This window comes from Xyrauchen texanus, chromosome 25 (assembly GCF_025860055.1).
Source record: "Xyrauchen texanus isolate HMW12.3.18 chromosome 25, RBS_HiC_50CHRs, whole genome shotgun sequence".
NCBI classification, from domain to species: domain Eukaryota; kingdom Metazoa; phylum Chordata; class Actinopteri; order Cypriniformes; family Catostomidae; genus Xyrauchen; species Xyrauchen texanus.
Window position 1 is genome coordinate 2,250,137 of NC_068300.1, and position 12,944 is coordinate 2,263,080.

At 42.9% G+C, this 12,944-nt stretch overlaps 3 protein-coding genes across 5 annotated transcripts in view; all 3 read right to left on the reverse strand.

Annotated features, from left to right (window-relative positions):
• Positions 1-12,944, reverse strand: part of LOC127618631 (uncharacterized) — a 342,725-nt gene that overhangs the window by 192,760 nt on the left and 137,021 nt on the right.
• Positions 1-12,944, reverse strand: part of LOC127618541 (zinc finger protein 721-like) — a 162,561-nt gene that overhangs the window by 34,899 nt on the left and 114,718 nt on the right. The gene's annotated exons all lie outside the window — the stretch shown is intronic.
• On the reverse strand, positions 6,415-9,457 carry LOC127618616 (uncharacterized). Of its 3 annotated transcripts, XR_007967463.1 has the most exons (5): positions 9,314-9,457; positions 8,937-9,205; positions 8,608-8,788; positions 8,177-8,292; positions 6,415-7,143 (listed from the first exon to the last, which is right to left on the reverse strand). XR_007967463.1 is itself a non-coding variant. In XM_052091185.1 (4 exons), exons 1-4 carry the CDS (start codon positions 9,259-9,261, stop codon positions 7,010-7,012), a joined length of 756 nt encoding a protein of 251 aa, XP_051947145.1. In that variant the 5' UTR covers positions 9,262-9,297; the 3' UTR covers positions 6,415-7,009. The 3 variants fall into 3 exon arrangements, 2 of the variants coding, with proteins under 2 accessions (XP_051947145.1, XP_051947146.1); XM_052091185.1 differs by lacking the exon at positions 9,314-9,457 and having other exon boundaries at positions 8,937-9,297; XM_052091186.1 differs by lacking the exon at positions 9,314-9,457 and having other exon boundaries at positions 8,576-8,788; positions 8,937-9,297.

Sequence of the window (12,944 nt, forward strand, 5' to 3'; positions counted from 1 at the left end):
GCAAGATGCATTGGAGGAGGCAAAATGGCGGAAATACTCGAAAAAGCCAAAGTGGGAAATGCAGCAGATACCACAAAGTATGATGAGATACCATTCAGCAGATGCCGAAATACCATCTGGAAAGCCCTAAGAGAAGAATTTCCCACCAACCTAGACCCAAAATCAATAAAAGGAGAGCCACTGGGAACAACTGAAAACCCGAAAGCCTATATCGAATGAGAGCTAAAGAGATGGAAGCTGGAAATGGAAAAAGATCCAGAAAAGGATCCCTGGATGACAGCTGTGTTCGAACGGCCATAATAGAGGCTATGCCTACACCAGTAAAGGAAAAGCTGGAAGACGTGGTGGGGTTAACTACCAAGACACAGAAAGAGTTCTGTGCCCATGTGGTACATGCAGTGGAACAACACAGACGGAATGAAGAAAAGCTAAAGCAACAAGAGAGGGACATACGTAAGAAACTGGAACAGTTGCAACTGGAGGAACTAACAGGAAACAAGAAAAGAATTCAAGCAGCAGTAAAAGGAAAAGATGCACCAACCTCTGTAATGGCGCCAGTAAATACAGCATTACAAACTCCGATCAGTGCACAGGCTCAGATGACCTCAAGTGAAACAGTTACACCTATGGTGCCCGGCGTACCACCTGTGCCCATGTATCAACCTGTACCAACAATCCAGGTAGCACCAATGGCTCCTGTACCAAGTGCTCAAAACCAGATACCCATGCAGAGTCAGGTGATGCAACAGCCCATGCCGACTGTGATATATCATTTCCCCGATCAAATGAATAGAAGATGGAATCGACAGTATCAAGGGGGAAGAGGAAGAGGACGAGGAAGACAGAATTATAATAATGGCCCAACAAATGCATGTTGGGGGTGTAACCAAGTGGGACACCGAAAAAGCGAATGTCCTATGAACCCCTGGCCACAAACGCACCAGGCAGACACCAACAACTGGCAACAGGACCCTCAGCAGCAGCAGCAACAGCAGCAGCAGCAGGCCCCAGGTCCCGTCAATCCATGGCGTGGACCACCACAAGGTTACTAGAGATGCCCAGAGAATCCTACGGGGAGGTGTCAGCTTCCAATGATATCAACTGATGCTGATCAAGAACCAATAATGAAGGTTAAGATAGAGGGCAAAGTAACACCGGTTATGTTAGATACTGGAGCCACTTTTCCCCCGGTCTGGAAAATATGTTAAGACAGTAGGATTCTCGGGACAAACGCAGTTGATTCCAATGACGGCTCCAGTAAACATAGAAGTAAAAGGAAAAGCAGTAAACATCCCAATCTTGATATCAGGAAATACACCAGTGAACTTATTGGGAAGAGACGCTATATGTAAAATGAACTTACAGATATGGTGCACTCCAGAAGGAATCTACACTGATGACAGAGGAGTGAAACAAATGACAATGACAAAACAGCCTGACCCTGCATCATTGTACATTAATGTATGATGAAACAAGAAACCCAGAATTGGAGGAAAAGTGGCTGAATGGAACAAAACAACAAGAAATCACCTTGATGTCAGAATACATAGTAGTTGAACAGGAGGAAGCAGCACTCAAGATTGACTTTATAGACAAATGGTTTCAGATACCAGAATCTGTTCCACATGTGACAATCTATGTGAGCAAAGGAAGGGAACAAAAAGACTTAGGACAAATGATGAAAAGAGCAGAAAGGGTACAATGGAAAGGGACAGAAAACCCTCTTATCATGGAATCACTAGATAGAACATTTCTAAAGATCATATGTGCTACCCAAATGATAGGAACACCTAAGGTAGTAGTTATTTCACCTGCTGAAAAACTAGACTCAAAAATGGTAGAGCTAATGGCAGAAATGGAAAAAGTAGTACCAGTAAAACTATGGTCACGCCATGACACAGATGTGGGGTTAGTACTATCAGCAAATCCAATCCAGATAAAAGTAAAACCAGGAACCCAACCTCCATGAAAACAGCAGTATCAACTTAAACCAGAGGCAATATTGGGGATTAAAAGTACTATTGAAGGGCTACTTCAAGCAGGAGTACTAATAGAAACATCAAGCTGTTGTAATACACCTATACTTCCAGTAGCAAAGGCAAATAAAGCAAAGTGCGATTAGTACATGATTTGAGGGCAGTTAATGAAGTAGTAGAGGATTGGCCTGCAGAAGTACCCAACCTGCATACTCTGCTAACTAATGTTCCCCCTGCTGCTAATTATTTCACTGTAATTGACTTGTGTTCTGCCTTTTTCAGTATTCCTTTAGCAGAGGAAAGCAGACAGCTCTTTGCATTCACCTATCAAGGTAAACAATTCACGTACACATGACTACCACAAGGATTCAAGCACTCACCTCATGTGTTTAATCAGGTATTAAAAACAGACTTAGAGGATCTAAGAATAGACAGCACATTGATCCAGTATGTGGATGACTTATTGATCTGCTCACCAACACTGGAGCAGTGCCATCAGGATACTATTAAGGTCCTTATTAAACTAGCTGAAGGGGGTCATAAGGTGTCAAAAGAGAAGTTACAGTACTGTTTACCCCAGGTGGAGTATCTGGGACGAATTATTGCACATCAGACTAAAGCAATATCGCCAAGTCAGTTGGAGGGTATAAGTAAAGCGCCGCAACCACAAACAGTGGGGCAAATGATGACCTTTTTAGGAATGACAGGATTTAGTTCAGATTGGATAGAAGACTATGCTATGAAAACAAACCCCCTGCGAGAGCTAATGAAGCAAACAGGACAGCAGAATCTTAGAAGTAGGTTAACCTGGGGTGCAGATGCACTGGTAGCTTTTGAATCACTGAAAAAGGAACCGCAAACAGCACCTGCACTAGCAAGCCCGGACTACACTAAGCCGTTTCATTTGTATGTAGCGAATAGAAAAAGTGGTTATGCATCAGCAGTGCTGATGCAGGAACTGTGTAGTGGAAGGAGAAAACAACCCATAGCGTATTATAGCACAAAATTGGACAGTGTAGCCCAAGGATACCCGCCATGCTATCAGGGATTAGCGGCAGTTTATTTTAGCGTATGAAAAAGCCTCCACAATAACTATGGGATATCCAGTGGTGATCTACACTCACCATAAGATAATAGAGCTAATAGAGAATGGGAAATTTGTACTAACACAGGCAAGATGTTTAGCATATTCAACATTGCTGACATACCCAGATGTAACTATAAAGAGATGTACCACTGTAAATCCAGCAAACTATATTCCCTTGGAGGATGAAGGAACACCACACGATTGTGTGGTAAATTCGTTAGCATTCACATGGTTGAGGCCTGACCTGGAATCAATACCAATGGTTGAGGCAGAAATAGAATATTTTGTTGATGGATCTTGTTTTAAGGACCATTTGGGAAATCATGCTGGGTTTGCTGTGGTAAAAAAGCAGGGAGATTCTTTTGTGCCAATTGTGGTTCAGCATTGCGAACAGCCATGCTCAGCACAATTGGCAGAATTAAAAGCATTGACCAAAGCCTGTCTACTCGCAAAAGATCAAAAAGTAAATGTAAATACAGACTCTGCATATGCGCATGGAGTGTGTCATTTGTTTGGTGCAGTGTGGAAACAGAGAGGGTTCAAAAAGAGTGATGGAACACCAATCCAGCATAAAGACCAGATAATCAGATTAATTTCAGCAATGATGAGTCCAAAAAGGCTGGCTATAGTAAAATGCCAGGCACACAAAAAAGGCAAGGATTTTGTTATTAGAGGAAATAATGCTGCGGACGAACATGCTCGAGAAGCTTCAGGATGCAAAGTAGCGATAATGGCACCACAAGTGATATTACAGGTCCAGCCAAGTTTGGCAGATATAGCGCGGATGCAGCTTCAAGCTGGCCCATCTGAATTAGCACAATGGCAGCAGAGGGGGGCAACAAGGGACGTTAATGGAATATGGAGGTCACATGAAGGGCAGATATTGGCTCCAGTAGCACTTCTAAATATGCTAATTTCTGATGCACACGGATTTGATCACTGTGCAAGAGGCGAGGTAGTGAGGAAGATAAAACAGCAGGGCTACTGGTCGCCATACTTACAGGCCTCGGTAGATGAGTTTTTAGCAGGCTGTGAAATTTGTGAAACACACAATGTCAGGAAAGGTACGACCGCTCCATTAGGTCATATTCCGGCACCAGAGGGCCCATTGAAACATCTAGTGATGGACTATGTGGATATGATAAAACCAGTCAGAGGGAAAAGATATATGTTAGTAGTAATAGACAGATTCAGTAGATGGGTAGAGGCAGTTCCCTCAGCCGACCAGGGAGCACAAACAGTGATTAAATTCCTGACAAGGGAAGTTATCCCAAGGTTTGGAATACCATCGCAAATTAGTTCGGATAATGGCTCTGCATTTATTCAGAGAGCAGTAAAAACGGTGATACAACAGCTACGAATAAAACAACGACTAGGGTGTGTCTACCATCCACAGTCTCAGGGGATGGTGGAGAGGGTAAATGGGAATCTCAAGGCAAAAATTGTGAAAATCTGCCAGGAAACAAGACTTAATTGGGTTGATGCGCTTCCGTTGGCATTAATGAAATATCGCATGCAAACAAATAGGATTACTAATTTAACCCCGCATGAAATGCTGACAGGAAGGCCTATGCCAGTGCCTTATCTGAGAGGACCTTATCCTTATGCCAATGCCTTATCTGAGAGGCATTTGGCCTATGCCAATGCCTTATCTGAGAGGGTCCATCATTGGAACAACTAGAAATGGAATTGAAAGCATATATGAGACAATTGACGACAATACATGGAAAAATCTGTTTGCAGGAACAAAGAAGAAATCCTAGGCAGGAAGAGAATGCACCTTGTTCAATTGCTCCTGGAGATCTTGTGTACCTGAGAGTGTTTAGAAGAAGGTGGAATGAGCCAAGACGGGAAGGACCTTATGAAGTGGTGCAGGCAACCCCAACAGCAGTAAAGGTGAGAGGAAGTAACACATGGTATCATTTAAATCACTGCACTAAAGTACGTAGGAGAAACCTACCACAAAATCAGGAACCTGAAACCGAAGAAGAAGAGGAGCAACAAAGAGAGGATCAAGCCCACGAGGTTGAAGACCTACAAGTACCAGATAGAGACAACGAAGAAGAGGAAGAAGGACAACAAACGAACGTAGGGGAAGAGCACACTGAGGCAGAGGAAGAATCTGAAGAACGTGCCACAGTGGAGCAGGACAACACAGAAAGAGAAACGGAAGTACATGTTGCAGAAGAACAGGAACAAGAAGGTGAAGAAAGAGAAAGACAGGAGGAAAGTGCTTACCTTGCTGCACCAAATACGGAAACAGCTGAAGGATATGAAGCAGACCAACAGAGGCATCCGTGGGAGGACATATTGTCGGAGGCAGAGGACAGGTTGGGGGATGAAGGAGGTACTGTGGATAATGATATTGATGATGTATTTGGGACAGGTATTTCCCCCGATACAGGGCCTACCGGGGAAGCAGCGCAAGAAGACCCAGACTCACCCGGTGAAGGACTGTCAGAGCGACCATGGTATGATGACTTCCCTACAATTGACACCTCAGAACTTATGTCCTTTTTCCCACAATGAACAAGAACAAGAAGTTATAGAACAAAAAATAAGACAGAAGAGGGCCTCTGGAGCATTGAACAAAGGTGAACCAAAAGCGGACAGAAGCATAGTTAACCAAAATAAGACAAAACCATTAGATTTAGTATATGATTGGGAGCCCATAGAGACAACAGGAGTAGAAGAACTATTACAACATGCAAATCAAAACGACTGGTATAGATGGGCTAAATATACGGTTAAGCAGGCAGACATGACAAATTGTGTAATGTGCTCACCCTCACCGTTGAAGAAGTTGACAGTAGTTCCGAATCAGTATGATTACAGACACTGCGCCAAGTATTATGCCAACAATTGTGGAACTACAGGAAGAACAGTGTTCTGCCCAGCGGAATGTTTGGCATTCCTAGGTCACCCAGAATATGAAAAGTATAGTAAACTGATAGGGTGGGGAGATGAATGTAGGAAATTAGACATACGCGTGGATAATAAGAATAAAGAAAGTCCATCATCATTTATGATTAATCAACAACTGGAATATGAATGCTTTAACATTTACATTTACATTTATTCATTTGGCAGACGCTTTTATCCAAAGCGACTTACAAAAGAGGAAGAACATCAGCGAATCATCTTAGGGAGACAGTGGTACAAAAAGTGCCATATTACAAAGTTTTACTATCATCATAATAGTATACAAAACAGATTTAAGTGCAACAAGAAATGTAAATATATATATATTTTTTTTTTTTTTTTTTTATTATTATTATTGACCGGTTAAGTGCTTTTGGAAAAGATGTGTTTTTAGCCGCTTTTTGAAGATAGAGAGTGAGTTAGCTTCCGGATTGAGTTGGAAAGGTCATTCCACCACCGTGGTATGATGAAACTGAAAGTCCGGGAAAGTGTTTTGGTGCCTCTTTGTTTTGGTACGACAAGGCGACGTTCCTTAGCCGACCGCAGGCTTCTGGTGGGAACGTAGCTCTGCATAAATGTTTTTAGGTATGCTGGAGCAGACCCAGTGACTGTTTTATATGCCAGCATCAGGGCCTTGAATTTAATACGTGCATGAACCGGCAGCCAGTGGAGAGAGACAAAGAGTGGTGTAACATGTGCTCTCTTAGGTTCATTAAAGACCAGACGTGCTGCTGCATTCTGGATCATTTGGAGAGGTCTAATAGCACATGCAGGAAGGCCTGCAATGAGAGCATTACAGTAGTCCAGTCTAGTTATGACAAGGGACTGAACGAGCAGTTGTGTGGCATGTACAGAGAGGAAGGGTCTTATCTTCCTGATATTGTAGAGTGTAAATCTACAAGATCTTGCAGTTTTTGAAATGTGGTCTGTGAAATTTAGCTCATCATCAATGGTTACCCCTAGATTTCTGACCGTTTTGGAAGGCGAAACTGTAGTTGGACCCAGCTGCACGGTGATGTTGTGTTCAACAGCAGGGTTGGCTGGAAAGACAAGGAGTTCTGTCTTGGCAGGGTTGAGTTGAAGGTGGTGTTCCTTCATCCAGGCCGAGATGTCTGCCAGACAGGCAGCGATTCGAACGGTCACTGTGGTGTCGTTGGGCTGGAAAGACAAGTAGAGTTAGCGTGTCATCAGCGTAGCAGTGGTAAGAGAAACCATGTGACTGGATGATGGGTCCCAGTGATGTTGTGTATATGGAGAAGAGAAGTGGCCCAAGCACTGATCCCTGAGGTACCCCAGTAAGTAACTGGTGTGGCTTGGATACTTCCCTCTCCATGCTACCTCAAAGGACCTTTCTGAGAGATAAGAGTTGAACCAGTCAAGCACAGTTCCAGTGATACCCAGTTTAGAGAGGGTGGAGAGTAGGATCTGATGGTTGACTGTGTCAAAGGCAGCAGAAAGGTCCAGCAAAATCAGAACGGATGATCTCGATTCAGCTCTCGCCAGTCTCAGCGACTCGATGACAGACAGCAGGGCAGTCTCAGTGGAGTGTCCACTTTTGAAGCCCGACTGATTGTCATCCAGCAGCTTGTTCTGTGAGAGATAGGCGGAGATCTGATTGAAAACTGCCCTTTCAAGTGTTTTTGCCATGAATGGGATGAGAGAGACTGGTCTGTAGTGTTCTATCTGTGTGGGGTTAAGTGCAGGTTTTTTCAGCAGTGGGGTTACTCGAGCCTGCTTAAATGTAGTGGGAAAAGTGCCTGCAAGAAGAGATGTGTTAATTATGTGTGTAAGTGCCGGTAGGATGGACGGAGAGATGGCCTGGAGAAGGTGTGATGGAATGGGGTCAAGGGAACAGGTTGTGGGGTGGTTGGAGAGGAGGAGTTTAGAGACCTCAGTGTCAGTTAAAGGAGAGAACATAGTGAAAGAAGGGTTGCATACAGGAGCCAGGTGTTTGACAGGGTGTGGTGCTGTGAATGTATTGCTGATGGCTGTAACCTTATCAGTAAAAAATGTGGCGAATATATCTGCTGTCAGTGATGTGTCAGGTGGTGGAGGGGAGGGCAGAGAAGTGTGTTAAATGTTCTAAACAAGCTACGAGTGTCTGTGGTGCTGTTGATTTTGGTCTGGTAATATGAAGTTTTTGCAGTTTTAACGTTATTTGAAAAAGTTACGAGCAGAAGCTGATATTTACCTAGATCAGCTGGATCTTTAGATTTCCGCCATCTCCTCTCAGCTGCCCTGAGAACAGTCCGATGTTCACGAAGGATGTCAGACAGCCAGGGGCTGGGTGGTGTAGTCCGTGCTGGTCTAGAGGAGAGAGGACAGATGTTGTCTAGACAGGTTGTTAAAGTAGAGCTAAGTGTGTCTGTGGCAGTGTTCACATCAAGCATGGAAAATACATTTATTGTGGGAAGAGAGGCAGAGACATCAGTGGAAAGGCGAGAGGGTGAGAGGGAACGGAGGTTACGGCGAAAGGAAACCAAAGGTGGGGTCGGTTTTACAATGGATGGGAGAATCATGTTGAATTGAACAAAGTAGTGATCAGAAACATGTAAAGGTGTAACAAGAATATTAGAGGTGGTACAGTTACGTGTAAAAATGAGGTCCAGCTGGTTGCCCGACCTGTGAGTTGCTGTGGTGTGTAGTCTTTCCAAGTCAAATGAGGCCAGAAGAGTATTCAGTTCAATGGCCTGGGGTTTGTCCTGGTGTATGTTGAAATCACCAAGAACCACAAGTGGCCTGCCATCCTCTGGCAAGGAGGACAGCAGGACATCCAATTCCTCAAGAAAGCTTGTCAGCTGACCTGGGGGCGATAGATGACAACAACATGTATTTTTGTGGGTTGCATTGTAGTAATGGCATGGAATTCAAAAGATGTATTGTTACATAGTGAAGCATGTGGTGAAAAAGTCCAGTTATTATGAATGAGCAAACCTGTTCCCCACCCCTACCAGTATGTCGAGGGGTGTGGGAGAAGGAGAAGTTGTTAGAGAGAGCAGCAGGTGTTGCTGTATCCTCAGGACGTATCCATGTCTCTGTCAGTGCCAGGATGCTGAGGGTGGACTGCGTGGCGAAAGCCGGAATGAAGGCAGCTTTGTTCACAGCAGACTGGCAGTTCCAGAGTCCCACTGAGAACGAGAGTGGAGCAGGTGTTGAAGTGCAAAGCGGCCGTAGGTTGTGTGGGTTGCGTTTTGTCTTGCATCTGTATCTTGTGAACGGTCTACAACAGATAACAGGGATGTGCTTGAAGGCATGTGTTATTAGTGAACTAGACATGTTAGTATGTATGTATAAGTAAAATAATAAAAGAGATAGAATAGAAAAATACTTAAGTGCTTTGGTGAGTAGTGCCTTGTCGGTGTCCTTGCTCGGTGGACTCGCACAGGTAGACTCGCTGGTCTTTACCCAAGTAGGTCTTCACACAAGGAGGGCTTCACACGAGGGCCACCACTTCGCTGCCGCTTCGGCGTCAGCATTAAGTCCAATAAATAACAACTTTTACGAGCCGTTCAGTGGAAAAAAGCAGCCACGCCTTAATGCTACTTATCACAACAAAGCTAGTCACGTGGTCACCCGAAACCGAAACTCAGGGTTGCGCTGGAACAAACGCAACTTCTGTACAGCGCAAATAAATTATGCTGCACTTAGCAATAAATAATACTCTGAAACCAGTGAAGCACTGTTTGCAGACACTAAAACGACGAAAGTTTTACACACACACAGGATAACCAACCCGAAGTCTAAGCAAATCTAGCAACGAATCCTACGTGACAAGTTTAAACAAGTCTAGCAATTCTATCAGCGAATACTATGGGACAAGTCAACACAAATATAGCGCGACACACCAAACACACGTCTAAGCGACCCGCGTTAAAGACAGTAAACAAACAGCACCTGATCTAGCAATGAATACCACTATAACAACGTTAAAAACAATGAAATAAACACACTTACATACAACTGCAGACTCCTGTAGATAGATCGCTTCTCCTGAATGACTATGTTTCTAACAGTTTAAATAGTTTACCTGGCGCTGGCCACGCCTTAATGCTACTTATCACAACAAAGCTAGTCACGTGGTCACCCGAAACCGAAACTCAGGGTTGCGCGGGAACAAACGCAACTTCTGTACAGCGCAAATAAATTATGCTGCACTTAGCAATAAATAATACTCTGAAACCAGTGAAGCACTGTTTGCAGACACTAAAACGACGAAAGTTTTACACACACACAGGATAACCAACCCGAAGTCTAAGCAAATCTAGCAACTGAATCCTACGTGACAAGTTTAAACAAGTCTAGCAATTCTATCAGCGAATACTATGGGACAAGTCAACACAAATATAGCGCGACACACCAAACACACGTCTAAGCGACCCGCGTTAAAGACAGTAAACAAACAGCACCTGATCTAGCAATGAATACCACTATAACAACGTTAAAAACAATGAAATAAACACACTTACATACAACTGCAGACTCCTGTAGATAGATCGCTTCTCCTGAATGACTATGTTTCTAACAGTTTAAATAGTTTACCTGGCGCTGGCCACGCCTTAATGCTACTTATCACAACAAAGCTAGTCACGTGGTCACCCGAAACCGAAACTCAGGGTTGCGCTGGAACAAACGCAACTTCTGTACAGCGCAAATAAATTATGCTGCACTTAGCAATAAATAATACTCTGAAACCAGTGAAGCACTGTTTGCAGACACTAAAACGACGAAAGTTTTACACACACACAGGATAACCAACCCGAAGTCTAAGCAAATCTAGCAACGAATCCTACGTGACAAGTTTAAACAAGTCTAGCAATTCTATCAGCGAATACTATGGGACAAGTCAACACAAATATAGCGCAGCACACACCAAACACACGTCTAAGCGACCCGCGTTAAAGACAGTAAACAAACAGCACCTGATCTAGCAATGAATGCCACTATAACAACGTTAAAAACAATGAAATAAACACACTTACATACAACTGCAGACTCCTGTAGATAGATCGCTTCTCCTGAATGACTATGTTTCTAACAGTTTAAATAGTTTACCTGGCGCTGGCCACGCCTTAATGCTACTTATCACAACAAAGCTAGTCACGTGGTCACCCGAAACCGAAACTCAGGGTTGCGCGGGAACAAACGCAACTTCTGTACAGCGCAAATAAATTATGCTGCACTTAGCAATAAATAATACTCTGAAACCAGTGAAGCACTGTTTGCAGACACTAAAACGACGAAAGTTTTACACACACACAGGATAACCAACCCGAAGTCTAAGCAAATCTAGCAACGAATCCTACGTGACAAGTTTAAACAAGTCTAGCAATTCTATCAGCGAATACTATGGGACAAGTCAACACAAATATAGCGCGCACACACCAAACACACGTCTAAGCGACCCGCGTTAAAGACAGTAAACAAACAGCACCTGATCTAGCAATGAATACCACTATAACAACGTTAAAAACAATGAAATAAACACACTTACATACAACTGCAGACTCCTGTAGATAGATCGCTTCTCCTGGACCAAGGGAAAAAATAATGTAGGACAGTTTAAGGGCAATTGCGCAGTAATATGGCATTTAGATGAAGAAATGTTTTCCAACAATAATGTAATCAGATTTGGGGGACCACATTATGCGACAGCAACATTAGGACAGAACTTTACTGCAAATATAACCCGAGGATGCTTAGGTGTAGTGGCAGGTCATTGCCTTACAGGATGTGAAAATCAAACCTTAGTATCTCCTTCGGTAAAGATTCATCAGGAACAAACAGAAACCATAGCGGACTACTTTTGGTTATGTGGGGGAGGTCAGTTGAAAACCTCTCTACCTAAAAACTGGAAAGGGCTGTGCACTAGAGTAAGGTTACTACAAGAGGTAACTATGGTAGAGTGGGATCTCTCTGAAATCCAAGCTGCACCAAATCCTTTTGTAAAACAACAAGCAAGGGTGAAAAGAGCATACTCCCCAGATCCGGATGTTTATTTGGATGCAATTGGTCAACCAAGGGGAATACTAGAACAATTTAAAGCTAGGAATGAAATTAAATCAGGCTTTGAGTCAATATTTGTATGGATAACGGCAAACAAAAATATGGAGTGGATTAATTATATTTACTATAACCAACAGAGGTTTATAAACCATACTGATGAGGCATTGGAGGCATTAGGAACACAATTAGCGGCAACTAGTAAAATGGCATGGCAAAATCGTCAAGCACTAAATTGGTTATTGGCAGATAAAGGAGGAGTATGTGTTATGTTCGAGCAGATTGCTGTACATACATACCAAATAATACATCCCCAGAAGGAGCTTTTACACAGGCAATGAAAAACTGCATGACCTCAGAAAGGAAGTTAAATCTAATGCAGGAAGAGATCAGATGTTTGGCCAATGGTTCGATGATCTTTTTGGATCATGGAAGTTGGGCTTAATGAAACTAGGTATAATTATCGTTATAGGACTGACCCTATTTGCATTGTTGTTTTGCTGTGTCATACCAGTTCTAAGATCAATAATGGCTAGAACAGTGGCTAAGCAAATGGTGACTGTATCAATGATGTCAACGCAAACAGGGATAGAAACTAGATACTGTACCATTGGACCAGGATTGGATGAACTTGATGAGATTTACTGAGAAGCAATTCAGAAATAACACTAATTTAAGGGGAATTTTATTTTTGAACACTTTTCTCATGTTTTTGATAGTAAGGGAGATAGCATGACTATTGTACTTTCATTTTACATGACAGAATAGATAGCATCTCAAGAAAGGAGTTAGAGGGTGTTTTGTTTGTTATTTTTGACATGTTCCCCTATTACTTTCAATATAACCCATTACTTATAATAATTAACAAAGTTTATATTACGATATATTTAATCAAGTAGAGGTAGTATTGATGATGATTATGTTCAAGAAAATATATTTGTGAAGTAATTGCCAAGAGA